This window comes from Carlito syrichta, unplaced genomic scaffold (assembly GCF_000164805.1).
Source record: "Carlito syrichta isolate Samal-C Ts95f unplaced genomic scaffold, Tarsius_syrichta-2.0.1 Scaffold302358, whole genome shotgun sequence".
NCBI classification, from domain to species: domain Eukaryota; kingdom Metazoa; phylum Chordata; class Mammalia; order Primates; family Tarsiidae; genus Carlito; species Carlito syrichta.
In genome coordinates this window covers 250,695-278,418 of record NW_007246454.1, presented here as the reverse complement: position 1 = coordinate 278,418, position 27,724 = coordinate 250,695, and the positions used below count along the sequence as shown (strand labels likewise).

Sequence of the window (27,724 nt, the reverse complement as noted above, 5' to 3'; positions counted from 1 at the left end):
AAAAAAAAAAAAAAAAAAAAAGTCCATCCGATCCTTCGGTTGAGCATTACAGTGGCAACATAGCTCACTGGGATGCTCTAGTAAATGAAATGCACAACACATATCTGGGGACAAAAACCTGAAAACTTCTCAGAAAGCATTCTAATTAGCTACAGGGAAGACCACGGAAGAAACACAAGGCGGTGTTTCTTTTGGAGGCCAAGGAGACGGGCCGGTGCTGTGTCCAGCCTGCCTTTTCTCGTGGGGGCGCCTTGGAACCACCATGTCGGCAGCAGGGCGGGTGGAGGGAGCGCTTCTCGACTCCCCTGCAACACCCAGAGGAAGGTGGAGAATGATTCTCCTGCAGTTCTGAAATGTGCTATATTTTACTTCTTGGCAGGTTTCTCATTCTCTGTAAATTCAACATACAGCAGTACAAGGAAGCAGTAAACACACACACCAGTAAGGACCCATGTCAAAAGTGATTCCTCAAGATGGAGGGATACTTCTCAAGGTTGGGGCTGAACCATCAGGGACCAGAGGGAAAGGGGACAGACAGACTGTCACTCCAGTGAAGGGCGCAGAGGTTGCTCGCAGGCACAGGCCGGGTGACACCAGCACAGGTGTGGGTCACACAGCTGCCCGCAAGGCTCTGCCGAGAGGCAGCTGACGCGTGTTTCTGTCCAGCTGCACCTTCAATATTTCATCCTAGACAAGCAAAAGTCATGCTAGTCGATTCTCAGAGCAGTCACACTTCATGAAGCTAAAAACTTCATATGTCAACGAAAATATGAACTAAAAACCAGTAAAATGCTTTAGTAACTAATTGAAAAGCTTGCTCTTTTATCAGCAATTTGACTTTGGTCTTTTCCATTTTTATTACCTTCTACTGGCTATGGATTCCCTTTTCCTGCTTTTTAAATGCCTGGTAATATTTGACTGGATGCTGAACACTGGCTTTGACAGTATTGGGGCTGGCAGTTGCCGTGTTCCCTCACTGCCTGCTGCCCTTGATTTTATCAGGCGGTTACTGAGGAAGAGGAATGGGGTGAGTCCTGGAAGCTCTCACAGTCGTCAGGGTGGAGCCAGGGCAGCCTTTAGTCTAAAGCCACTCTGTCCCTACTAATCAGGCAGTAGCTTTTGATAACAGCACGAATCTTAACCAAAGACTCGGGGACCCTATTCAGATCTTCAGTGCTTTCTCTCGGTGTGGGCCCTCCTCTCTGGACTTCTGCTCCTCAAATACTAGCCATGTCCACCTTTCCAAACACCTCTTGTCTCCTCAAGTCACTGAGACTGTGGACTCTCGCCTCAGCTTCTTTCTCCCAGGAGGCAGCAGGCTCCCTCCAGGCCGCAGGTTGGGGTGCCTGCAGGGCTCACTCTGTTTCTCTTCCCCCCAATCTCTTCTGCCTGTTTCAAATGTCTAGCTTCCTAACTGCTTAAAGGTTAGAGTGTAAATCTGCTTCCTGGAACCTCCTCAGGGCCGGAAGCCGGAGTCACACAGCTAGCGTTCATTCTACTTTACCTAGACGTAGTCTTTGAGCTCCAGGAGTTTAATCTAGTATCTCAACATATCTGAAGTTGTCTTTTATGCCTGCGACTTACACAGGTAAGAGCGAAGGAACAGTAGGGCTGGAGTGAAGGTTAGCAGAGGCTGGGGCTTGAAGCAAGGCAGTTTCCTGGGGGTCCCTCGGCCACGGGGGCTACGGGAGGGAAGGCAGTCTGGGAACTGCGGGTACGGGAATGAAGAGGCAGACAGGTACTTTCCTTCACAGGTGACCCGGACTCCCAGAGAGATGACAGACAGGTCCCAAGCGAGCCGAATCGTGAAGTCAAGTTCGACCTGTAACTCACTTCCTGCTAGTTTTCCTTACTCTACCATACATGAAACTCTAAACTGACAAAACCACGAGGAAGCCATCTACAGGTTTTATGCAGGAAATGAAATTGCTTTTTTAGACATCTCAAAGTCCAGGTCATCACACCTGACACAGATAATCTGGGCCTTCGGTTCAAGAGTATTCTGTGTAATGATGCTTATAGCCTTCAAAGCGTTTACAGAGGTCTGCACACATTGCTTCCCCTTACAGTAATGCTAAAAGATAGTCAGGGTCAGAAGCACAACCTTCAATTCACAAGCGAGGGCCGTGATTTATCTAAGGTCACCAGCTAGTGAGTGAGAGAGTCGGGTCAAGACTTTAGTTTTCCTGGGAGCTTTAGACCTCCGTATAATTTAGCTCCTCTGACTTAATCCTTTTCAGCATGGCAAGGTATAGCCTTGCACTGTGCACATGATCTGTCTGACACTGGCGAGTCTAGCGAGAGGCATCATGGGTTTCTGAAAGATGCACACAAGGGCACGTCACCATGACTTAGAAAAGTCAAGCATAAATGCAGAGGTCAGGGCAACAGCTTAGAGCCAAATAAAGAAAACCATCTCACACCAGGGGTCACCTCCGGTGTTTTCATGTAAGACCTTGCCACCCACAGACAGGATGCACAAGTTCAGAACATCAACATGGCTATTATGCTGTATGCATGACACTGCTTTGGCCAGGCTGCTTACAGAACACAGGGCTTTGTGTTTAATATATTTGCCAAACTAGGAGAAAAAAAGAAACTTTAACTGGCAAATAGGCCATGGCATCAAGAAGGTGTGCACTGGCTGAGACGGGCAAGAACCACATTTTCAGAGTTGACGCCACATCCTTCTAAGAGCTGACGGGGCCAGCCCTGCCCTGGCACACCAGAAGAGCAGGAGCCACCAACTTGGTACAGATGTGGAAAGGAATATTCCAAGGTTATACGAGGCTAATAGACACTACAAGCGAAGTCATTTAGTTATAAGGATAACAGGAAAGGAAGCTATTTAAAAAGAAAAAATAGGCTGGGCACAGTGGCTCACACCTATAATCCTAGCACTCTGGGAGGCTGAGCCGGGAGGACTGCTTGAGCTCAGGAATTCATTACCAGTCTGGGCAACATAGCAAGACCTCGTCAATGGGGCCAGGCATGGTAGTGTGCCTGTAGTCTGAGCTACTTAGGAGACTGAGATCGCCTGAGCCCAGGAGCCCAGAAGGAAGATCGCCTGAGCCCGGGAGGTCAAGACTGGGGTGAGCCAGGATCATGCCACTGCACTCCAGCCTGGACTACAGAGTTAGAACCTGACACACACATACAAAAATAAAATAAAATACAATAAAAAATAAAAACCAAGCAAGCAAGCTAAGCTTGGTGGCTCAATCTGTAATCCCAGCACTTTGGGAGGCTGAGGCGAGAGGACTGCCTGAGAGAATTCAAGAACAGCCTGGGCAACTTGGTGAGATCTCATCTCTGTAATACATAAAAAAAATTAGCTGGGTGCAGTAGCGCACGCCTGTAGTTCCGGCTCCTTGGAAGGCTGAGGCAGAAGGATTGCCTGAGCCCAGCAGGTTGAAGCTAGGGTGGCCATGAGCGGGCCACTGCACTCCAGCCTGGGCGATGGAGTGAGACTCCAACTCAAAAAAAAAAAAAAGAAATCAGAGGCTTCTCCACCTAGCTACAGTACTGCACCTTTAGATCATTTCTCCAGAGGACTAAACAAATAAACAAATGAACCCTCCTCTAACAGTAAGCTTTTACTTAAAAACATTTGCCAAACCGGGCACAGACTATTACCTCTTTGAACTTATACATGATTACTCTCAACTCTAAGCTAGCCACAATGTTTTCATTGTGAATCCACAGAAAAGATGCATTTCCTGCAGGCACAGAAGCAAGGATCCGGGCCGAAGTTAAAATATACCAGCCCTGTGACACCCCTACCAAGATTAAAAAAAAAAAAAAAATACACACACCCTCAGGCAAACATGCCCGTCTCTACTACATACTTTCTTATAAAGATACAATGTTGATCCTCAAAGCTAGACCACCTACTCAGACATCTCTGGGTCTCCCCTCTTCTAACTTCCCTTTTGTGTTCACCTGGGATGGTGTAGGAGTGCTTCCATCACAAGAGCCATCTGGACAGGAAAGCCCCTGGAGCACCCAGGGTGTGAGCGTGGACACCATGCGTAGAGGACAGCACTCATCTCCTGGGGGTGAACACACACAACTAACACATAACGAATGCTCTTTGCTGATGGCTGGCTGGGGTGTCTGAATATCACAGTGCGACTCGGCTCATTTGGGAAAGTGTTTTCAGAGGGAAGGCAGTGCTGAATGGGGGAAACCGCTGAGCCTTCAGTAAGAGAGAAACGAGCATTCACTGTTCAACATTACGAACGCTTCGCATGGCAACAGGCTTCTCTGTGCCACTCCTAAGCAGAAAGTCCTTCCAATATGCCTCACATATTTCGATTTATAATTTTTTTTCCCAAGAACACATGTGTTGTGGAAAGAAAATATGCCTGTAGTTTAAAGGAACTCTTGCACTGCTTTTCATGTGACTTCTTCAACCAGTATGACATAAAATATTCAATAGCCGTACTAACCATTGGGCTCCAGGACCTCTTAAAGAACAAATACGAAGAGAAGGAAAAGAGAAAGTAGTTATGGCAGGTGCATAGGAAAAATCAGTCTGACGTTTTAAAGCGTCTTCTTTTTTGAGTAGGAGTTACTGAGTGTTGTTACTGGCAGCACCTTGCCCAGGCCAGATACTGGATGGAAAGTTGGGTTGAAAAATAAGGAAAAATAAAATAAATGCTCAGGTGTTAAGGGTCCCAGACTCAGACATTGATAAAGTTATAATAATTCTTCAAATTTCCATAATTGCAATATTTCTCCCAAGACACCATACAATCTCAACTATCCAAATTAAAAAGAGAAAATGCCATTCAATCATCTGGATGTTTTATCAGTCAATTTCTGAATAATTAGGAGTTTTATTTTGCTTCAGGCTCAAATTTCCATGCTAAACTCTAACAGTACATTATAATTTCAACTGTGTATTATTTTGACATACTTAAAATAATTCACCTTCATTTCACCTTAAAAAAGTCCCAGCCTAGCCAGGTGTGGTGGTGTGTACCAATAGTCCCAGCTACCCTGGGAGGCTGAGGCCAGAGGACAGCTTGAGCCCAGGATTTCAAGGCTGCAGTGAGCTATGATAATGCACTGCACTACAGCTTGGGTGACAGAGCAAGAACCTGTATGTAAAAAGAAAAAAAAAGGCCCAGAACTTTATTCGGTGGTCTACCTCCCACGGCAACACACACTGCACCTTTCATATCCTTAGCTCAACTATTGCTCATTTAATATTATTAATAATTCTGATGCAGCAATGCATTATGGAGTTTAATACATTACCTTATTTTAAAACGGTTGCCATGAAAATTGCTGGTGTAAAACAGTATTGTCTGAGAATATTTAGCCTGTCTGAAGAAGTCCTTGATAACCTGCAAAAATTCCTAAACCCTAAACCTTACTTAATGTAGGTGAGCTTTCAAGTTGGGTGACAGACACTCTAGGGTTTTTCATAACTATTTTTTCGCGAAAGTGTGAAAAACCCACCTTAGCCCTTTCCTTGGCAAAGCAGAGATGAGGATCCATCTAGCGTAAACATTTTACTAATATTTCCTGCATGTCCGTAAAAGAATGAAGTCTTCTCTTGCTCATAATATTCATCAGACTGACCTTTCCTCAGTTACACTGGCTGGTGTCATTTTGCTGTGCATATGACATGCACCAGTCAGAATCCTACCACGGACTCATGGACACCTACACACTAGTCCAAAGGATCAGAGAAGAGGTCATAGATGCCACCCCAAGGGTACACCTTCCTGCTTCTGGCCGTACTCTACAGGCCAAGCTGAGTTGACAACTGCTCCTGGGTCAGGAGGGAGGAAACAGAAGTGAGAAAAGACACATGAAGACGCTAAATGCAATGTCCTATTTTCTTCTTTACTACATGGTAAATTTCTCCCAAGGGCCTTTTCACTAGATAAGATATGAGGGTGAAGCTTTAAATGTACTTTTTAAGGCATCTCACAATCAGCAAATATGATAAAGTCTAGTTTTAACCATCTTAAAGAACAGAGTTACCAACCATCTATATTTAAACTACGAAGAGTTATCAATCATATACATTTAAACTACGAAAATAACTAAAGTCTAGGCTGGGCTTGGTGGCTCAGCCTGTAATTCTAGCACTTGGGGAGACGGAGGTGAGTGGATTGCTTCAGCCCATGCATTCGAGATCAGCCCGGGCAACTTGGTGAGGACCTCATCTCTACAATAAACAAAAAATTAGCTGGGCGCGGTAGCATGTGCCTGTCGTTCAGCTCTTTGGAAGGCTGAGGTGAAGCATCACCGGACTCCAGCAGGTGGATGCTGGGGTGGCCGTGAGTGTGCCACTGCACGCCAGCCTGGGAGATGGAGTGCGACTCCAACTCAAAAAATAAAAATAACAAAAGTTTATACAGGTCAAGTATTTTAGGATAAGGACCTACCAAAAAGTAAGATGCAACTAATGCTCTTTGCCACCCAGGCAAACTGGATGCTCAAGAAGCTATCCAGCTGATGGTTGTGGTAAAGAAAGACTTGTCCACCCTAAGCAGAAACACCACGGACTGTGTAGGAAATTCTTGTTCTGTTGAGGAGTCGTCTCTTGCCTAGATACTGAGGCCAACCGCCCTCTCCTGGCAACTCTCCGAGTCAAGGAGGAATCCTGACTTGTCTCACAATGAGGCAATCCAAGATGTAAGCCCGCAATCCCGCGAGTTGTTTTCCTTTCTCATTCAGTATTTCCTAGAAAATCATCCTCTGATAAAGTGCTATTAATACAAACACCTGGAGTTTTTGTTTGCTTATTACATACCAGCATTCACTGTACGAGAATTAAAGAGTTATAGACTTGTCAAAATAAAGAAATAATAATTTTAATATAATTTAAAACTCACATTTCGTAGGGGTCAAGGTGAGTATCTCAGAATTGCTATTCTGGACTTCTTAAAAAATCAAACTTATGACGTCAAAGAATCACGTCTATGAATCTTCTCTAACTCACAAAACAGAAACGTTCTTCCCTCGTGATGCGTCCTCTCGGATGTTCTCATCCCTCCTACTGAGTCCTGATTCCTCCAGAACTTCAACTGCATGAACAACATTATTTCCAAAGTGATCTGAGTAAGCCTAACTGGAACCTCAGTGGGGGAAGGGCAGCATTCCAGGGTTCTTCACAGAACAGTGAGCAGGAACTTAAAGTCCTTCACACATTTCTGGACTTTATTTGCTCTCTTGGCATTAAAAATACCAGGTAGATTGATGAGCAACAGCTACTTAACAGTGACTTAACAGGCAAACTGTGTAACTACAGCTTTCCCTTCCTTTGTGGACGGTGTCGGAGACGTTAAATGACAATAAATTATAGTCTCTCTACATCCACATTTGGAAGTACTGATTAGAATGACTTCTAGAATTCAGCACGCAATAATCAAGACTGGAGAAGCCAATTCTTCACAAATAAAGAAAACAGCTTAATCAGGCAGGTGTGGTGGTGCACACGTGTAGTCCCAGCTACTCTGGAGGCTGAGGTGCAAGGATTGGCTGAGCCCAGAAGGTCGAGGCTGCAGTGAGCCGTGATTGTGTCCCTGCACTCCAGTCTGGGCGACAGAGTGAGACTTGAACCAAAAAAAAAAAAAAAAAAAAAAAAAGAAGAAAACGGCTTAAAGGTGTCTACACAGCCACCTGCTGTGGGCATCGACCAGGCAGGCTTATCCTTTCTACAGGTCTGCCTGAACTTCAGTTGGAGAACTCTCCTTTGCCAGCTCTCAAGTGTGTCAGAACGAGGAACGCAGAGCAAGTTCCTGCTGCCCTGCAGCCCTAGCCACCTGTCCGTGTCCCTGTCAGCAACCCAGCAGCTCACAGACTCGGCACAGACGACTGACACAAACCCAAGGGGCTAACCATCCATCCAACTTCGCGGTCACCACCTGCCAGCAGTCACCACTGATTGCAGCACTGAAATAGTTAGCAACATAGTTTACTCCCTAATCACAACCAGTCCGAAGACAAGCAATGGGTGACCCTCAAAGCTGAGGCATCAGAGACAGCTGACGGCGAGGGGCTGAGCCTGGGGTTCCTCAGGGATGTGAACAAAGGCTGCGATGCCGGAGGAGGAGGAAGGCCCACCCCGCCTCTCAGGACCACTCCAAGAGCGCCTGGGAGCTCACGCCCCTGTCCTCTGCTCTGGCCATCAGAAAGGAGGAAGCCCCTGTTAGAGAGGCTGCAGCCGTGTTCTCCGAGGCTGAGCCACTCAAGGTGGAGGGGAGCCAGCCGCCATTCTCAGCTCTACTGTCCTGGGAGATGGACCTGCAGGCACCTGAGCCCAGAGTGTCCACACTTGGCTTTTGTTCGACCAGAGGGGCAGCTCAGTCATCCCAGGGTTGACCCTGGGGGTACGCTCAAGGCACACCCTCTAACCCGACCTCCCGAGCGGCCTTCTGGAGAGAGGAGGCTGAGGCTTCAGGGCAGCTTAGGAGCACAGGTCTGCTGGCCCAGCTGCACCCTGAGGACCGGTGCCCAAAGGCAGATGCCGGGACTGAAATGCACAGGCCCAGCCAGAGCCCAGGCACCACCCCGCCCCAGCAACACGGATGAATCACACACCTTTCACGCGTTCACAGACGACCTTAAGTCCTCGCTTGAAGTCACTGACAAGTTCTGGAAACTGTGGCTTCCAGTGAAATGATGAATCATACAATGAAACCAATTTTACCACAGGCCAACGGATATAAATAAGTGAAGTTTACAGCACACAGTAGGCCGTTTTGCTTAAACTTGCAGTTCCCAAGAACCCACACGCTGGTGTGCCTCATCTTTAACAATGAAACGTATTAGGAAGAATTTCCAGTGCGCTCAAAAACAGAATAAGAACCCCGTGTGTTCATCACTCAGATTCAACAGTTACAACGATCAATCTTGACATCTTCCACAGCCCTACCACCTCCAATCTTTCTGGGTTATTTTGAAGCAAATTTCATACATCAAAGAGTTTTATTTGCCAACAGTTCAGCACATATCCCTAAAAGGTGAGGGCAGGTAAAAAATTCATAATCACAGCTGGGCTCGGTGGCTCAGCCTGCAATCCTGTGCCTTGGGAAGCTGAGGTGAGTGGATTGCCTGAGCCCGCGGGTTCGAGACCTGCCTGGGCAACTTGGTGAGAACTCATCTCTACAATAAATCAAAAAATTAGCCGGGCGTGATAGCGCATGCCTGTAATTCCAGCTACTTGGAAGGCTGAGGTGGAAGGATGGCTGGAGCCCCAACAGGTCGAGGGTGCAGTGGCTGGGAGCAGCCACTGCACTCCACTCCAGCCGGGGTGACAGAGTGAGACTCCAACTCAAAAAAAAAAAAAATCATAATCACGGTTCCATTATCAGGCCTAAAGATATCTGACAGCCATTTCTCAATATCAGATGCTTTGTTTTCAAATCTGCAATGGTCTTTTGCGAGTCATACATCCTGGGGGAAAGTTTTAAATGATATAGTATCAGAATTGTGTTCAGAATGAAACAAGCTAAGAACACAGAAAAATAACAGAGGAGAAAAGTAGAATTTAGATTAGTAACAAAATAACAGATGATATACAGATGTAAACATTTTTCAGAAAGAGAAGGAAAAAAGGTTATAAACATTTCTAGACATTGCTCTGTAAATAAAGTATAAGGTACAGGAAGAATGTTGATCTCCCTGTTTTATCTCGTAATTGTCGATGTTCTCAGAACAGTTAATTTTGGTATTTTGGTAAAATATCCATTACTTATAGGTGTGAAGACTGCAACATAAGCACATTTTAAATAGTATTTAAAGAAACAGATTTCAGATACAGAATGTTACAAAACACCTAAGTGCTCTTTTTTTTTTAAAGCCCACAAAATAGCAAAAACAAACTTCAAAAGATGAAGCCAAGTAGAACAGAACGTAAATCTTCTATTTACTGCATGATGACTTGAGAGCATTTACACAGAAGAGCATTCCTGGAAACCTGGAGACTGGATTCCTCCCAGTATTCCCAATCTTGGCAATTTAGAAACTAAATCATGTTCTCCAAACAGGAATCTCTAAATATTCAGAGAATCTGGGAAGCTGTTACCCTCTTGTCATCTCTGCTGCCACGCTTTTCCTGATCACGTGTCACAGCCAAACTCTGGCACCAAGTCACGTCTGACTGGTAAGAGTGCTCTATCGGGCTCAAGAAACTACCACGGTGGTAGCCTCCTGAGACCGGCAGTCACCCACCAAGGCCTCTGCCTGGGAACAGGTTGACTATTGCTTGGTGCACCTGTCCACTGATGACCATGTCTGGACACCTGTCAGCTGAGAGATAATCCCTCTCAAGAGACAATACAACAGCACAACCAACTCAGGCTTCTGTGTCTTCAGATGACAAAGTCCAAGCGGGCGAACGCAGAGGTGGTGGTCCCCCAGTTAAACCCAACCGAGTTGGCATTTAGCAGTCATCTATTGTGTGCCATGGCCGCTGGGTGTCCTGAATACTTGGGGAAGGAGCATTGATGACACATGACTGCTCACAAGCAGCTTCCACATACATCATCTCATTTGACCCTCACGGGAATCCAGGGATCTAGGGAGGGCTGGCAGCAATACCCACTTCGTATTGGAAACAGAGGCTGAAGAAAGGTAAGTGACCCGTCCAAGGTCACAGAACTAATAAACAGTGAAGCTGGTTTTAAAATCTCCACCTGCTGTCTATAAATAGCATGCTAATAGGGATGTGCAGCCCAACCCTAAACACGTAACATTTGTTTTTGAGTGGATCAAAAATTCTTGAAAGAGACAAATGCAAATTATGGGAAGAATATGAAAAAGACCAAAAAAAAAAACACAAAAAAACCCAAACAAACCTGCTTATGTAGGGATATGAGCAAGAAAGCATTTTTTAAGTTGGTTAAATCTATATCATTATGTAAGGCCGACTTTGCTTGACAGTGCTTCTGGTGTTAAAATAGCTCTGCAGATTCAGTATAGAAAAATCTTATTTATTCATATTCTATCAAACTTGTATTTGTGCTAATTTGAAGATAGGTTAGTTGAAAGTTTAACTTAAGTCTAAGGGGAAAAAAGCTACAGAAAGTGAATGTTACCATATAACAGTGTGAAGAAAGTCCATTCAACAGAAGAACGAACCTTCTGACTAGGTTAGGAGAACTCTACTGACAACTCTAGAAGCATCAACATTCGGAAAAATAAGGTGCCGTTAGGAAACGTTTCAGCATGCGTTCAAGAGTGGTGATGTTGGTGTATATTTTACAAATACTGTTCTCCTGTTGGGTGGGCTGTCTCTGGTTTTAAGGGACATTATTATTTTTAGGCTTATTCTATCGTAGCATTATTTCAAAAAAAAGATTTCTTTCACTTATGTGCTTTAGTCAGGAGTGCTTTTTAATTTTTTGTAAATGCATCTGTCATTTTCTGAGACATAGCCAAAGAAAGTTCGTCACTGGAGAGAAACCCTCTGGACTGTACAAAAAGGCTGTGGTAGAATGACTCTATTCCCTTAAGCAAGATGTCTGCACAGAACAGACACTACTACCGTGCAGGCTTGCTCAGCCCCCCGACTCAGCTGACAAGAGGCAAAGCAGGACAGGCTTCGAGTCATCCCCCGCAAAAGACAGCTTTCTTGTGACATTAGCTCCAAACGAGGTTATACGTGGTCACAGACAAATAGGAATAGTGGGATTGAAAGAACAAAATCAACTTTAAATCAGTACAGCATGATTAGACCTTACTACCTGCAGTGAAGTCTGAATTAATTTCAAACATTTTTACAATAATCTGGCATAATTTTATCTTCTTTTTGGCATTTAAAAACATTAATTTGTTGGCTGGGCTCAGTGGCTCAGCCTGTAATTCCAGCACTTTGGAAGGCCAAGATGAGAGGATTGCCTGAGCCTGTGGGCTTGAGACCAGCCTGGCCAACTTGGCGAGACCTCATCTCTACAATGAATAATAAAAAAAAAAAATTAGCTGGGCATGGTAACGCATGCCTGTAGTTCTGGCAACTTGGAAGGCTAAGGCAGAAGGATCACCTGAGCCCAGCAGGTCGAGGCTGCGGTTGCTAGGAGTGTGCCATTGCACTCCAGCCTGGGCAATGGAGTGAGACTCTGACTCGAAAAAAAGAAAAAAAAAAACTATCAATTTGTTACTTTAAAATACTTAAAATACAATTTTCTTACATCCTGTCTTTACATTTCTTCATTATAAAGTTATTTCCAAAAAACAAAAAAAAGTAAAAGACTATAATTTCCTCATGTTTTATAAGCCAGCCAGGAACTTAAGGGACCCTGTTGACACCTGTCGTTTCTCTTTTGTCTAAAATTCCACTAATCTAAGGAACAGAGCTGATTCCTGAGTATGGAAGATGGAATCTCATGCAATATTTAAGCTATTCATTAAATACTCAAAGAAGAATGCTCCCATTGAGAACATCCATGAAAACTCTATAGCGACTGCGGAGTTTTGTCTTTTCCAAAATAAACCCAAATATGTAAAGAACTGGCTACTGCTAAGTCTTTCAGTTAAAACAAACAGGTCAAAGCCACATAGTCACACATCTAAGAGCACACCGACATGAAGGCCTCTCGGTGTGAGGCACACCAGCAAGCCACAAGACCTGGTCACACATGGCCACCTGATTTCCCTGGGAGGCTGTATTGCCTAGTTTACTTTTGGGGCACTTCCCAGATCAGGACCATTCAGTTTTGTGTCCTATTAGTTTGTCAGGACGCATGGGTACCAGGAGTGTCTGTGTGCTGCTGCCTGGTTGTTATCAAATTTTAACAGCCCACATTACTCAAATTAATATCTTCTGGTAGGCAACTAATTCAAGATTAAGCTATTCAATTTGAATTTTTATTATTATTTGGCAGGAGAATTTAATGCATTTTTAAAGTGTACTCTCTCATCTAAAATGATTTTTCATTAATTTTTGTCACACTATGCTTTTTCCTTTTAGGCAAATAATAGGACATAAAAAGACTAACGAGAACACCCAATTTAAAAAGTAAACAGTTACATACTAAGGACATTTAAAATCAATGATAATGGTTGGGCTTGGTGGCTCAGCCTGTAATCCCAGCGCTTTGGAAGGCCGAGGCGAGTGGATTGCCTAAGCCCGTGGTTTTGAGACCAGACCGGGCAACTTGGGAAGACCTTGTCTCTACAATTAAAAGAAAAAAAAAATTAGCTGGGTGTGGTAGCGCGCACCTGTAGTTCCGACTACTTAGAAGGCTGAGGCAGAAGGATCGCCAGAGCCCAGCAGGTCAACGCTAGGGTGGCTGTGAGTGTGCCACTGCACTCTAGCCTGGGCGACGGAGTGAGACTCCAACTCAAAATAAGATAAAATAAAAAATAAAATTGATGATAATAATAACGGTAACAGTAGCAGTGATGATGTCAGTAGCAGTGAACAAGTCACTAAGGTGACACCGGATTCAGTCTCTTACCAGGGTTACAGTCTGTGAGAAGCGAGCAGATGGAGAGGAGGACTTTAGAAATGGTGAGGGCCGGGCTCCAGTTGTCCTTGAGAATGTCCAGACAGATCACGCCTTGGCTGTTAATGTTACAGTGGTAGATTCTCGTTCGGAAGGTGACCTGGAAGGAAACGGGAAGACGTTACACACACCCCTTTGAAGAGACAACACGGTCCCGGCCGCTGGTTAACATACACTTGACTTTCCTGGGGCACACGAGAATAATAAATACACAGAATTCATGGTTTTAGAACTTGTCATTCTGGGCACAGAGAACTACACGCCAACAGCAAAACCATGGCATTTTGCTTCTGGTGAGAAGTACTGTCTTGGGGACAGAATTCACTTCTGACAAAATTACAGGCATAAGGAGAAACTCACCATGACCTCAAAAATGTTAAAGAAAACTTCTGTTATACTCCAGTTGTTTTAAGGATTTTGCACACATATGAAATTCAAACACCAAAAAAGCAGAATGATATTAGTAAAAAGATGTATTATTTTATAATATGGTTTTAAAACGTGAACTGGGGTGTGTATACAAATAATATGCCTAGCTTACAGACTCTATTAGTTACAATTTACTACATCAGTCACAGCTATAATTTATAAATCTTTCCTCCTTAAGTTACATTTTTTAAATGCAGTATTCATGCAGCCCACCTTTTCACTATGATAGCTAGATCACCACTGTGTGTGTCTTACATATAATTCTGAAACGTGGTTATAATGTTTTCAAAAAATTTCAACTGAGAAAAAGGAAGTCAAAACCAGTTTTACAACTGCTGAAACTCTATTTAATAGAAGTCTTTATTTATCTATTTATTTTTTATTTTAAAGATGTGGGTACAATTCAGGGTTAGATATACAAATGTTTATTATGCAGGTACCCTTGTTGATGAGGTGTGTACCGCCCTTCCCCAGGCAGATTCTCACTACTGCCAATTCCACTTCCCCTCTCCCCTCCTGGCAGTTTCCCACTACTGCCAATCCTTTTCTTACAGTATTACGATAATTGCTCAAGGTCAGCTTACGAGTGAGAACATGTGATACTCGGTTCTTTGTTTCTGTGAAAGATCACTCAGTATTATAGACTCTAAGTCCATCCAGACTGCTGTGAAATTCATGATTTTGCTCTTCTTTATGGCTGAGTAGTATTCCATAGTGTATATGTACCACATTTTTGATAAATGACTGGATAACAGTCATTTTTGAAGGGCAGCATCATTTGTCCCATGTGCTTGCTACTGTGAACAATGCTGTGATAAACATACGTGTGCAGGTATCTTTGTTATAGAGTGATTTGAGTTCTTAACAGAAGTCTTATACAAAAACAATAAGCTCTAAGGGCTCTGAACCAAGAAAGACACACAGGGTGGGTAAGTGTAAGCGCCGCCCACCAGTACATCCGGGGATAAATATCATTTAGGAGCCTCCCGAGGGAAGGCTCCCTGAGAATTCCAAATCACAGACACATATGCTATGCAAAATATCCTAATAGTATAAGAAAGACATTAAAAAATAAATTAGCTGGGTGTGGTGACACATGCCTGTAGTCCCAGTTACTCAGGAGCCTGAGGTAGAAGGACTGCCTATGGTGAGGTGAGCTGTGATTGTGCCACTGCACTTCAGTCTGGGTGAGATGAGACTCTGACTCAAAAAAAAAAGGTGCTTTACAGAATCTACCACAGGTTGGCTCGCTACTCTGAGCTGGTGAATCCTCAAAGCGACTCAACGGGGAGAAGTAGTATTTTTGTACCCACTTTGAAAATGATGAAATGGAGGCAAGAAGAGATTAGTGAATCTAATAAAGCAATAAAGTGAGATCCCATCTCCAGAAACAAACAAACAAACAAACAGACGAAGAAAACCTTAGCTAGATGTGATGGCACATGTCTGTAGTCCTAGTCCTAGCTAGTCTTGGAGGGTGAGGCGGGAGGATCACTTGAGCCCAGGAGTTCGAGGCTGCAGTGAGCTAAGACTGTGCCACTGCACTCCTGCCTTATTGTGGTTTTGATTTGCATTTCCCTAAATGCCAATGATGTTGAATATTTTTTCATGTGTTTATGTGCTATTTAGATATCCTCCAGGGTCTGTCATATCTCTTGTCCATTTCCTAAAGGCTTTTGTATGTTTGTATTTTTACCTGTTGACTCAAGGGTGTTTTAAATGGAGGCATTTCAAGAAAACTGAAGTATAGTTGGATGAAAAATAATAAAGCATGAAAACACAAAGAATCAGGTAGAGAGTTTTACACTTGAATGTTTTATAATGCTAATAATAAAAGGGTGTTTGTCAACTTCTATTCTGACCGATGTTCATGGGTCAGACAGACTGACGTCTCCTACAAGTTCTAATGCTAGAGACTCGTTCAACTACCACCTTTTGAAGCTAGAAGAAAAAAAAATCACGGTTCCAGAGTTGTAAGAACTGTCCTGCAGTTACCTTGGTCAGGTGGGCCAACACCTCTTCAGGGCTTCTATCATATTCCTACTTATACCACGCCTGGCACAGGACCTCCTCATCGAACTGTGACTTCGTCATGGAAGTACTTTCTTTCCACCGATGTCTAGTGCAGTGCCGGCATACAGAAAGAGCCCACTTGTTTGTTGAACAAGCTAACATACCACAGGCTAGTGCTCAAACAGCCGGAAGACTGGATAATATCCCGAGGAAGCAGAAGACATGTTTAACATTTTTCTGCCCCATGGTACTCTGTTAAATTTTCCTGCAGATCAAGATATCCTTTCAGAAGAGACTTCACAGAAGGCTAAGCCAATAACAAGAAAAATAAATATTTAGTAAGCACTCAATACGTGCACCTCAACCTCAACATGTTCGTTGTTGCTATTTCCTACTTAAATGCGAAAGACCCTAAAAATGGGCCTGGTCCCACTGGCAAAGGCGCTCTACCAGCAAATCAGGGGAGATGAGGGAGACACCGCAAGCTGCCAGGACACTGCCTGTGACCCTAGGACACGGGTGACTCTGAGACAGAAGTGATGCTGTGAACACTGGCAGCAGAACGGCCCTGCGAGCACCAGGGAGCCTGAGGGGTGCAGGAGCGTGCTCCTCCGCCTCGCCCCACAGAAGACTGCTCCGAGCTCTGACTCAGTTTCCAGGAAGCCCAGCGCACTGTCTTGCTCTGGGAGTGGGCAGCTGGACACCCTTCACTTCACATTCCTGACAGACAAGCAAGTGATAAAAAAGGACCACCAAGCAGATGCCACTGAGTTCTGTGCATCCAACAACTTGTGATGAGCATTTACAGCTGTGTTTGATATGCATTATGATGTGTATGATGATGCCCATCGATCTGCAAGGAGGGGCAAAATGACACCGAGAAGACTGTCTTCAAAGGCAGGAAGGAGAGTGCTTGTGAGAGGACCTTTTAAAGTCACCACTTGGACATAGTGATACAGAAAACATTTAGAATGGCTGATTCCCCGATGACCCCGGATGGAAAAGGCTAAAGTTTCTGTGTGATACAAGCACCCACCATCCACACGGTGTAAACACACGTGCAGTAGGCAGAGAAATGGCTGCTCCCCACCCAGATGTCGACACCCTCATCCCTAGAGCCTGCAAACGCCCCTCCCAGGACAGAAGAGACTTGTGAGTAAGTGAAGGATCCTGAGCTGGAGTGGTCAGCCAGGCTTATCTGGCTGGGCCCTTGGTCAGCAGGGGGGACGTGCGGAGTGACGTCATGTTCATCAGTCAGCAGCAGGGGAGGCAGGACCACGAGCCAAGGCATGCTGGTGGCCTTCAGAGGCCAAAAATGGCAAGGAAACGACCTCCCCTGCAGCCAGCAGGAACTCAGCCAGGCTGACAGCTTGGTTTCCATCTTCTGACCCCCAAACTGTAAGATAACAAATTCATATTGTTCCAAAACATCAAATTTGTGGTAATAGAAAATTAATACTAAATAGAAACACACACACACACACACACACACACACACACACATACTTCTTTGTTTACATTGCATCATCACATCACTATCTATCTCATTATCACTAATAAGTTCACTGGATTCACCTTTGACCTTGGAAATCTCATCAGTATATATTTCTTCATTTTCCATAATTATGGTAAATTATTTTTAATGGCGATGTCTGAAAGCCCTGAAATACTAAAATACAAGTATACAACACTAATCGCAACAAAATAATGACACCTTGCAATTTTACCAGCTATGTAAATTAATAACAATATTGTGCAGTTGGTATCAGATAATTACCTCAATTAGCTTTCTCCTTGCCTCACTAATCATTTTCCAGCAAAACACAGTAACACATACATGTAACAACGGTGCAGCATTCAGAAACAATTTGCAAAGACGTAAATTCACGTCAGCGATCACGAATGAGTTAATGAGGAAAGTTGCCTCATAGTTTTCTTTTAAAAGGTACTTTATTTCTACGTATTATCTTTTTGAGTTAGAGACTCATTCTGTTGCCCAGTGACAAGATCACGGCTCACTGCTGCTTCCAACTCCTGGGCTCCAGCAATCGTCCTGCCTCAGCCTCCTGAGTAGCTGGGACTACAGGTGTGCCCTACCATGCCCAGTTAATTTTTTGATTTTTTATAGAGACATGGTCTTGCTATGTTGCCCAGGCTGGTCTTAAACTCCTGGGCTCAAGCAATCCTCCGACTTCAACAGGTGTGAGCCTCCGCGTCAGGCCCTTAAAAGGTACTTTAAAATGAAGATGTGCTGTTTCTGTACTTCAGGGGAGTAGCCTCTCCTTAAAAACAGTTTTAGAAGTTAATACTTCTTTATGTTGACTAAAGCATAAAAGAATGCTACTAAGTAGTGCCTGATGTTGGATGAGTCACTCTCCTTTCTAGCAAAAGGAAAGGCTTCATCTAGATTATTAGAAGGCTCATTCTAGATCCATGATCCACAAGTTGTACCGTGGAAAGAATATGTGGGTTTGGGAGCGAGCTGGCCTGGGGCTGGAGTCCTGGTTTTGGATGAGTTACTGAACATCTCTGAGACTGTTTCTTCATCCGTGAAGTGGAGAAAACAGCAGCAAAACTCCCAGGTGTTGTGAAGACCAACGTCCACCGTGGTTCTAATAGCACACCTGGCACTCGGTGGGAACCCAATTAGTGCTCATGTCGGCCCCTCTCGCTCCCCTGCTTACGAGTTACAAGACTCCTTGAGAATGCACACATTCATGCCATCATCCCTGCCACGTGGCTTTCACATGTGTTTTCCTTGTAACAAGCCCCCTTGCTCTGAGGTATAGGACACACTCCATTCTAAAGATAAAAACGGTGGTTCTGTAAGGGGGGGAGAGATCATGCAAGGCATAAACACAGAGAAAACAATACTTTGGACAGTACTTCTGACAATCTGATTCCAATTTAGAAAAACATTTTAAGGTACACACACATCTCCAAGATGAAAAAGCAAATTCTGATAATGACATTCAAAATTACCACTTAAAATTTTCTTTCAGTGATAATCTTGGCACATTACATTCATTTTTCAAAATAATTTTTGGTCATGTGATACATGGGGCTGTGATTTTACTGAGGAAGTATAAATCAGTGAAAACATTCTTCTTAAAAATACTTTTCCATGGAGACCAAAAAAGAAAATATTTGGCCCCTCTGCCATAGTCACATAACCTAAGGTCCCCAACAGGATGGCTACTGTTATTTAAACGCATCTGAGCCGCAGGCTCACTATGCAACTGGCTCATTTGAACAAGCTGTTGGCACACATTTTAAAAGTGTCAGTACCATATTCCTCCTCGAGGTTTCAAGTGCTCTCCTCTTAAAACCGATTTAAGAGCCTAGCACCAATAATTAACATGCCCTTAGATTATTTTTTATTAGTGATACATGGAAAACTGGATGACCATTATAAAGAGAGGGGAACATCAAATCCTGAAGACTGTATATCTGTGTACATCATAGACTATGTATCACTGAAATAAAACCCCAGTTAATGAAAATATAACTGGCCCTTGAATAACTGGCGTGAAGAAATTACAATTAAATATCACCTAAAAATCATAGTGCATAAAGATGACACCTGTCCAACTGTGAACACTACATGCCAGGGTACACTACAGGACAGAGCTGCTTTTAAAGTTTTCAAGTACAATTTAAATGATTAAAAATAAAAGGCCTTGACTGCCTGAGCCTGTGGGTTCGAAACCAGCCTGGGCAATTTGGCAAGACCTTGCATCTACAATAAATTAAAAAAAAAAAAAATTAGCCAGGTGTGGTAGCACATGCCTGTAGTTCTGGCTACTTGGAAGGCTGAGGCAGAAGGATCATCGGAGTCCAGCAGGTCGAGGCTGCGGTGGCTGTGAGCGTGCCACAGCACTCCAGCCTGGGCGACAGAGTGAGACTCCAACTCAAAAAAAAAAAAAAAGCCTTACACCACGAGCATTTATATGGAAAAAAATCTTTCTTAGTTTCTTGTATGTACAGATGCAGAAAACTGTGCACATTCCCCCCACTGTGACTCCTCAACCATGAGCAGCACACCCTGAGATGGGAGCATCTTCTTTAATTCCCAGCACTCCTTCTCACAACACTGCAAGGCAGGACAGTTGGATGACTTGATGAGGAGCCAATAATCTGAGTCCTTCTTTTCCAATTTATAAAAATTCAATTTAAACAGATGTTCTCAGAACATATCTGTAATGAATAAGGTTCAATCTGGTGCTTTTCCACATCTGTGTGTTCCTCTTTCATTAATGACTTCTTTTCTCATTCTATTGTGCATGTCACCTTTTTCTCTTTACATCATGATCTTGCCTCTGGCTTGTCCCATTGGCCCGAGTTTCAGAAATGCACTTGGGCTGACCCGAGTGGAAGCCTGCATCACAGACTGGGCTGTAATCTTTGAGTGTGAGTTCATCCTCAGTGCGCAGCGCTTCCTTTTCTGTGGAAGTCCCGAGTGCTTTGGATTGAGGAGTGTTTTCCATTTGCTTCTTCATGGGTCTCAGAGATAACAGTGGTTTGAGACCAGACTGTACCATGCATGACAAGATATAAGGCAACAAAAACATCCTTGGGAAAAGAAGAGCCGATTTAGATTCAAATCTTCATAGGAGTTCCATCTCTTATATTATAGATGAGGCCCCAAATACTTTATTTTGAATAAGATACAATTTGGTAAAGACACAGTAACCTGGAACCAGCTCACTCAAGGCTTGCTTGGCAGGCATTCATGGGTTAAAAAAAAGGGGGCTGGACACAAACATTTAACAAAGCTCTTGGAGCATGACATTCCTAGCAGCAGCAATTCACTATTTGAAGGTTAGGATGCTTATAAGACTTAAAAAAACAAAAACAAAAACATAATCATGTATGGATTTTAAAACTGCTGAATTCCAAATAACTGAGGTGGAAATGAAGATGACCCGGCATCTAAACTTAAACAGGTACACACAAAAATCACTTAAGCGCTCCCGCTGTTGATTCACTGAGCACATACACGGCATGTTCTCATCCCAGGCTTGGGGTGTCCATCAAAAAACCAGAACCCAAAGCTTTCCTGGCTAATTCTCCCTCCAGAGGCAGCAGCACCCCCAAATCAGATTCTGGAACACTAAACCTGACGACCATGATGTAGGGCTATGCTGATCCAACAGCATGTATTTATCAATTAGTACTATCTGAAGAAGATAATTTAACAGATGTCCAAAGGACCAGCATCTCTTTGACAAGATGATTCATTTCAGCTTCAGAACTGCAAAAGTGTCTCATACATAACGGCAATTAACTAGGAGGCACAGCAGCTGAGATGCTTAATGGATGCAATGTAAAGTGTATAACAAATGACCGACCACATGACACATGTGTTAAATGAGAGACAGTGACATAAACATAAACAGAAGGAAAATGGCCTCCTTTTCATTTATTTTATTTATTTACACTTTTTATAGGCGTCACACTACCCAAGGCAATTCTACAAGGTGTAGCATATTTATAGATTTGCTAAATGTACAATGGAAATAAGAGCCCAGATCTCTTCATCCTTCAGGAAAGAAGTGATAAATTTTATATTTGCAGACATATGAAGTAGCAGTTATATATCACGAGAGATTAATAATCCAATTTACATACAACACAACACAAGTATTTGTCATGACTAGCTAGAAATGACAATTTGGTTTTTTATATAGTCCACAACAGTATAGAAATATATTTTAATAAGATCTAAAATAAAACAATGACTGATTCTGTTAATGATACAGTAAATTTACTGCAATTATAGAGCTGGCCAAGTGCCCACTCTCCTGGTGAATGCTGTATGTATGTCCCACACGAGACAATCTTTGCAAGTGGCAGAGCGTTCACAAATACCATAAGAATTTCCAGACTTTGCCTGCACACCAGAGAGGGTAATATTTCTTCCCTATGCTTATACCATGGGGTTTAAAAATACTGTGGATGTATATCATAGAAAGTTACGACCACAAAAAATAAGAATTAAAAATAGCTAACAATTATGTTTATGTGCCAGACACTGTTCTGAGGAATTCACATTATTGCTTAATTTAATCTTTGCAATCATCCTCTGAGGTGGGTAAAATTATTAAGAAACTCAGACACAGACAGGGTCAGAGGGACGCAAGTCCTCATGGGAGAATCAATTTCAAAAGTAAGTACAGAAGTTATAAGGAAGGGAAACAGGAAATAAATGAACACAGACACAAGAAAACCTACAGCCTCAATGTTTCTTTTGAAAATGATGGAAAAAAATGAGAGAATAAGAAAAATTTTTATGAATTCTGGATCTCAATGGTCTGATTTTAGACAGTGAAGCTAATGCCATAGGGATTGAACAGGTTTCTCAGATTGAGTTCTGACAAAATGGTCATGTGTGTAAAGTGTTGAGCAAAGACAAGAAATGTTTGATGATATCACCATGATCATCACAGTGAGTTTACTGAAGGTAAAAAGCCAAATCAGTAAAACAGTAAACAAATATGTTTTACTATGACTTGAAAAATGTCACTTAATATCTGTCTAATCTTCGATCACTTAAATCTCAGGATATAGAATACTGTAGTGAATAATCTTGGAACATTTGTGAAGAACAGGTATAATGAACTTGATAGTCACAATAATGTACATGGAAACTGATAGCTAACCAGTAGCACACTTAAACAGTAAGGAAGAGTACTTTTGACTTTTATTAAATTCTTTGAATGTCTTCTTGTTTTATACGAGGCATGACTAATACTGTGTGATGATCTGAATTCGATTCTAAAACAGAGTAATGATACTGCATAAGCCTTCTTTGTAAAAGGATAACGGCAGCAAAAAGCTACTTGGTAAAGTGGAAGATAAGCAGATTAATTTCTCCAAGCTAGGTACTTCTATTTGAGGTTGTGCTGATTCTGGATGTATCAGGCTCCTGTGACAACCTGACTGCAAAAACCGGCTTATTCAGAAATGGCGAGAACAGAAGGAAGGCGCAGAGGCTGCATGGCAAGCCCAGGGACTGGTCCCTCATCCTGAAGTTTTGATCAGGGGAATGCCACGATGAAAGTGCGCCTCCAGGAATCTGGAACAGAATCGTTACACTCGTCCCTTCTTCAACCAACCTCTTGTGGAACAGATCTTTTGTGGTGACACTAGCTTATTTCTAAACTCACAAGTGGCCTTTACATGACCAACTCTGTGAATGCTTTTCTTTGTATACTGTCTTCACAGCTGACCAAACCAAGAGAGAATGAATGAAAAAGAACAAAAGCTGGGCATGGGGGAAGATGGAGAAAGGCTGGGCCCTGCAATCAGCAGTGTGACCAGGCATGGAGGAGGGGGCAGGCCACCTGCCGAGAGAGCCCAGAAGGGCAGAAAGAAGGGCGGACACGTCCGGACTGCGGGCCAGCATCCTCGCCAGGACAGGCAGCAGCTTCCCTTTTCACCTCGGGAGGAGGGAAACGGCTCTCGGCTCATGTGGAGAACTCCCGGACTCGCACACACACCTCCTGCCTTCCCGGCTAGTATTCAGGAGCTGCTTGTTAGCTTTGCATTTCTTATTATGGCAGATGCCTTCATGTGACTTTTATCAAGTGCCCTCCCATGGGCCATGGGCTTGCTTCCGCTTCTGCGGCCGTGCTCAGCGCTCTTCTCCCCGGCAGTCTCCTCCTCTGCCTGCTGCTCACACTCGACATCTGCCCCCAACTCCTCTCTCTGCAACTTCTGACATCACCTCTCAGTCATCTTGCTTCACTGACCTCCCAAGGCTTCTGAAACCTGCTCTTTTGGGTTTACCTTTTTCCTCCAGTATTCTCTGTAAGGTTACTGTCCTAAAAAAACGGGTTAACTTCCCCTAAGGGTATGTGGAAATTTATCTGATAGAAACAAAAAGAGAAAAGGATGGGGGGGGGGGGGGGTCAAATAACAATGATTCCGAACTATGAGAAAAAAATCCCCAAACATTCACACTTTTGAATGTTCTATTCCTGCTTCCAGAATCTCCCTATCCCTAAAATAAACCCGAAGTAGTATCTTTTTTTTTTTTGAGTCAGGGTCTCACTCTGTCACCGAGGCTGGAGTACAGTGGCATGACCAAGGCTCTCCACAGCCTCCAACTCCTGGGCTCAAGAGATCCTCCTGTGTCAGACTCTGCGAGTAGCCGCGATTACACGCGCATGCCACCACACCAGGCTAATTTCTAATTTTTTTTGTAGAGACAAGGCCTCACTATGGCACCCAGGCTCGTCGCCAACTCCTGTGTGCAAGCAATCCTCCCGACCTGACCTCCCAAAGTGCTGGGATTACAGGTATGAGCCACTATGCCCGGTGAAAGTACTATCTTAAATAAAAACTCCAGGCTGCTGTTTTCCTTTCCCTATGATTTGCAACATTCGTCTTTGTATAGTAGAAAATTGTCTGCTGTGGTATAACAACAAATGCTACCTTTTAAAAGTAAGCAATTGCACCCCATGTGGCTTTTTAAGAATAAGTAGTGTCAACTTCATTTTTAAAAACTGATTGTTGTATGTACAGATAAAGATTTTAGAAATAAATTTTTGTAGACAGTCTAGCAAAAATGTTTACTTAAAAAAAGAAACAAATTTATATAAGGACCTTAAGGACAAGAATTATATCAGATTTTTCCCTCTAAGGAAAGAGTAGGATGTTAACATATACTTGTTCAACAAACAATCTATCTGGAAAAATAAAGAATATTTACACTTAAAAGGCAGCCATACATACCATAATTTAAAATGACAGCTGATTTGAGAACTCCAGGTGTTCCAACAGTTAGGTTTACAGTGCCTTTTGTGGGGGTGAGAGATGAGGGGTAAACCAACTGATAGATATGTAAAGTTTATAAGGGAAATATGTTCTGTTATTCAAATTTTGATTTAGGCCAGGTGCAGTGGTCCATGCCTGTAATCCCAGCACTCTGGGAGGGAGGACTGCTTGTGCCTAAGAGTTTGAGACCAGTCTAGGAAACACAGCAAGACCTCATCTCTCCTAAACAAGCAAACAAATAAATAAATAAAAATTAGCTGGATGTGGTGGTGCATGCTGATAGTTCCAGCTACTTGGGAGGCTGAGGCAGGACTGCCTGAGTCCAGGAGGTTGAGGCTGTGGTGAGCTGTGATTGTGCCACTGCACTCCATCCTGGGTAACAGAGTGAGACCTAGTCTCAAAAAAATGTTTTTTGCTTTTTTTATTTAGGGCAATTTAAAAAGTCTTGTGATTAATATATTAGTCAGTAGAGATTCTGACAGTCTAAAACACTGATTGTATAGTTGGGATTAAAAACATTTCATAAATCCCTCATATTAGGAAACAGAATTCACAGAAATTCCAGAAGCCTGGTGCAAATCACTGCACTGAATCTACTTAAAAAAAAGACAGTACAAAGAATGTAAAATCTGGTGTCTAGGCAGAAATAACTGACTATGCTTTTTCCCCCAGAAAAAGATACATGTGCTTTTGTTCCAATAATATTAGAATAATTTACTTTTTTCAAAAGCCTTTGTAGGTCTGTGTTTCATTTTTTTCCCTCCTGTTTTGGTCAGAATTAGTAAAATACAGATTAAAGGACAAAGATATCAACTTTTTGTTTGTAGTAAAAACAAATATAATATCATGGAAAAGTGACATTCACCACCGAACTGATAAGCTCTAAGGTTTTCAAGGAAATATATATTCAGAGGTCCCACAACTATAAAATATGGATGACTTTGCTTTCTTAGATGTGGCAAGATTTATTTCTTGAGTAGGTACTTCATACCTGTTATCATTACTTTATAATCACATAATGGAATATTTTTGGCCTGGTTAGGAGAAATATCCTTTATTGGCCATAAACATCAATCTATTAAAGTTAAGAATATAGGCAACTAGAATAAATCTAACATTTTATCAAAATTTCAAATTATTATTACATTTTCACTATTAAAGTTTTTTGAAAGTTACATTTTCAGTTTGCTATTTTAGTGCAAAAATGGCATTTTCTCAAACACTGTAGATTGCTACAATGTACATCTGCTTACCTGATCTGAGCTCAGTGAAACAAGATGTTTTTCTTTGCAGGTGCTGCGGGGGTAAGATTCTGTTGCTACTAAGTTATTAGCTTTCCTTCCTCTCTAATAGTAACTGAATAAGGTCTGCCTTGCAGAATTGGCCCATGGTGATAATGCAGTTTCCCTGAAGCAATCTCACAAATTCAAGTCTATGTGCTGCTTTAAGAAGATGCCTGAATATTTTCACAACAAACAATGCTGCTGTCTCAGAATCCACCTGCCTGTCAGCTTTCAAAGCATGCATACCAGCTTCAGCATCTCTTTTGGTGTAGAATGATGTAAAGAAGTACACTCTTAAGAAACACTAGCCTGGTCGCTCCTTTTAAATTTTATTCATCACTTTTATATATGTCTATTTTTCATTAATGAGAATGCATTAAAATTCTTTCTTATTTTTGCAGTGAGTATCTGATGTTGGTGACACATCTGTGCTAATCTAGTTCCCAGGAGAGATGGTGTCCATGTCTGAGGAGGGAAAGCTGTCACAAAGCACTACATGACACAACACAGGACTCGAGAGCCCCCATCAGAAGAGAAGATCAACACAGCTGTAAAGAATCCCAGAAAGTATCCGAGAAGAGGTAGGTAAAACTGAACTCTGAAGAATTTCCTTCTCTCTCTCCTCCCCTCCCACTAAATTGTTCACCAAGAGGAAGACGGACAACTTCAAATGCATCTACAAAAAACAATTCTTACTGTCCTATGTCCTCTGACCTGAAGTTGTTGGTTTCATACAGTCCAAACTGCACAGCACTGTGCAGTGTTATGCACTCAAGCTGAAATCCTGAGGAAAAATAAACACTAATATCAGCACACTCTATAAGAAACCTGCAGAGAATCCTCTATAAGGATCCAGCAGAGAGAAGTGCAAGGGACAGACACGGCCTCCTGAGTTTCTCTGCTTCACTCTCCTCACCCCCCTCTAGCTCAGGCGTTTATCACGACTCGTTGCAACAGCTTCTGTCATGACATTCTACCTTTCTTTACTCTCTCCAGTTTGCAAAAACACTCCATTGTCTACTGCCTGCAGGATACACGCCACACTCCCTGGCACACCTGTCTACCCTGGCAGAGTCCCGGTTCGCCAAGGACCGTGCTTTCCCTGAAAAGTCACACAGAGGACCTGTAGTCCTCTGTCCATCCTGTCCTCTTGGCTCGGAACACCTGTTTCCTTTCCTCTGAGGGGTACTGCTGCCATCTGTCCAGGCTTGGCTCTTCACCTCTTTTCTGAAGTCCTAGCCGAATCCCTCAAGCAGAGTCAGGTGCTCTTTTTCCAATGTCCCCACTGCACGGAAGTTCGTATGACACTCACTAGTCTATCTGTCTCCCCAGGGCTCCATAAGTTCCATGAGTGCCAGAGTTGGGTCTCTTCTCTGTTCCAGGGTGGGTGCCATTTTCTAACTCTTTTTTAATTGCCATAAGATCTTGCCATTAGAGTAATTTCATGGGTTTAGACAGATCCAGAAATGAGTTTAGATAGATCCAGAAATGCTAAAGAAAATAAAGCTTTCTAAATCAAGAATGGAGCAAATTAGAGAGTCACTGTCTGGAGTAGATGAGTGTGAAATGTTAACAGATGGGCAAAGAAGAGACACAGCTTTTCTTTTTTTTTTGAGTTGGAGTCTCACTCTGTCGCCCAGACTGGAGTGCAGTGGCCGCTCTCGGCCACCGCAGCCTCGACCTGCTGGGCTCCGGCGATCCTTCCGCCTCAGCCTTCCGAGTAGCTGGAACTATAGGCGCGTGCTA

General features: G+C 43.1%; 1 protein-coding gene across 1 annotated transcript in view; it reads right to left on the bottom strand.

Annotated features, from left to right (window-relative positions):
- The window catches only part of LOC103258771 (ubiquitin-conjugating enzyme E2 E1), a 91,204-nt gene that overhangs the window by 31,880 nt on the left and 31,600 nt on the right, over positions 1 to 27,724 (bottom strand). The window contains exon 4 of the mRNA XM_008056442.1: positions 13,425 to 13,572. Coding sequence (XP_008054633.1) covers positions 13,425 to 13,572 — 148 coding nt within the window. The remainder of the gene's footprint in view (positions 1 to 13,424; positions 13,573 to 27,724) is intronic.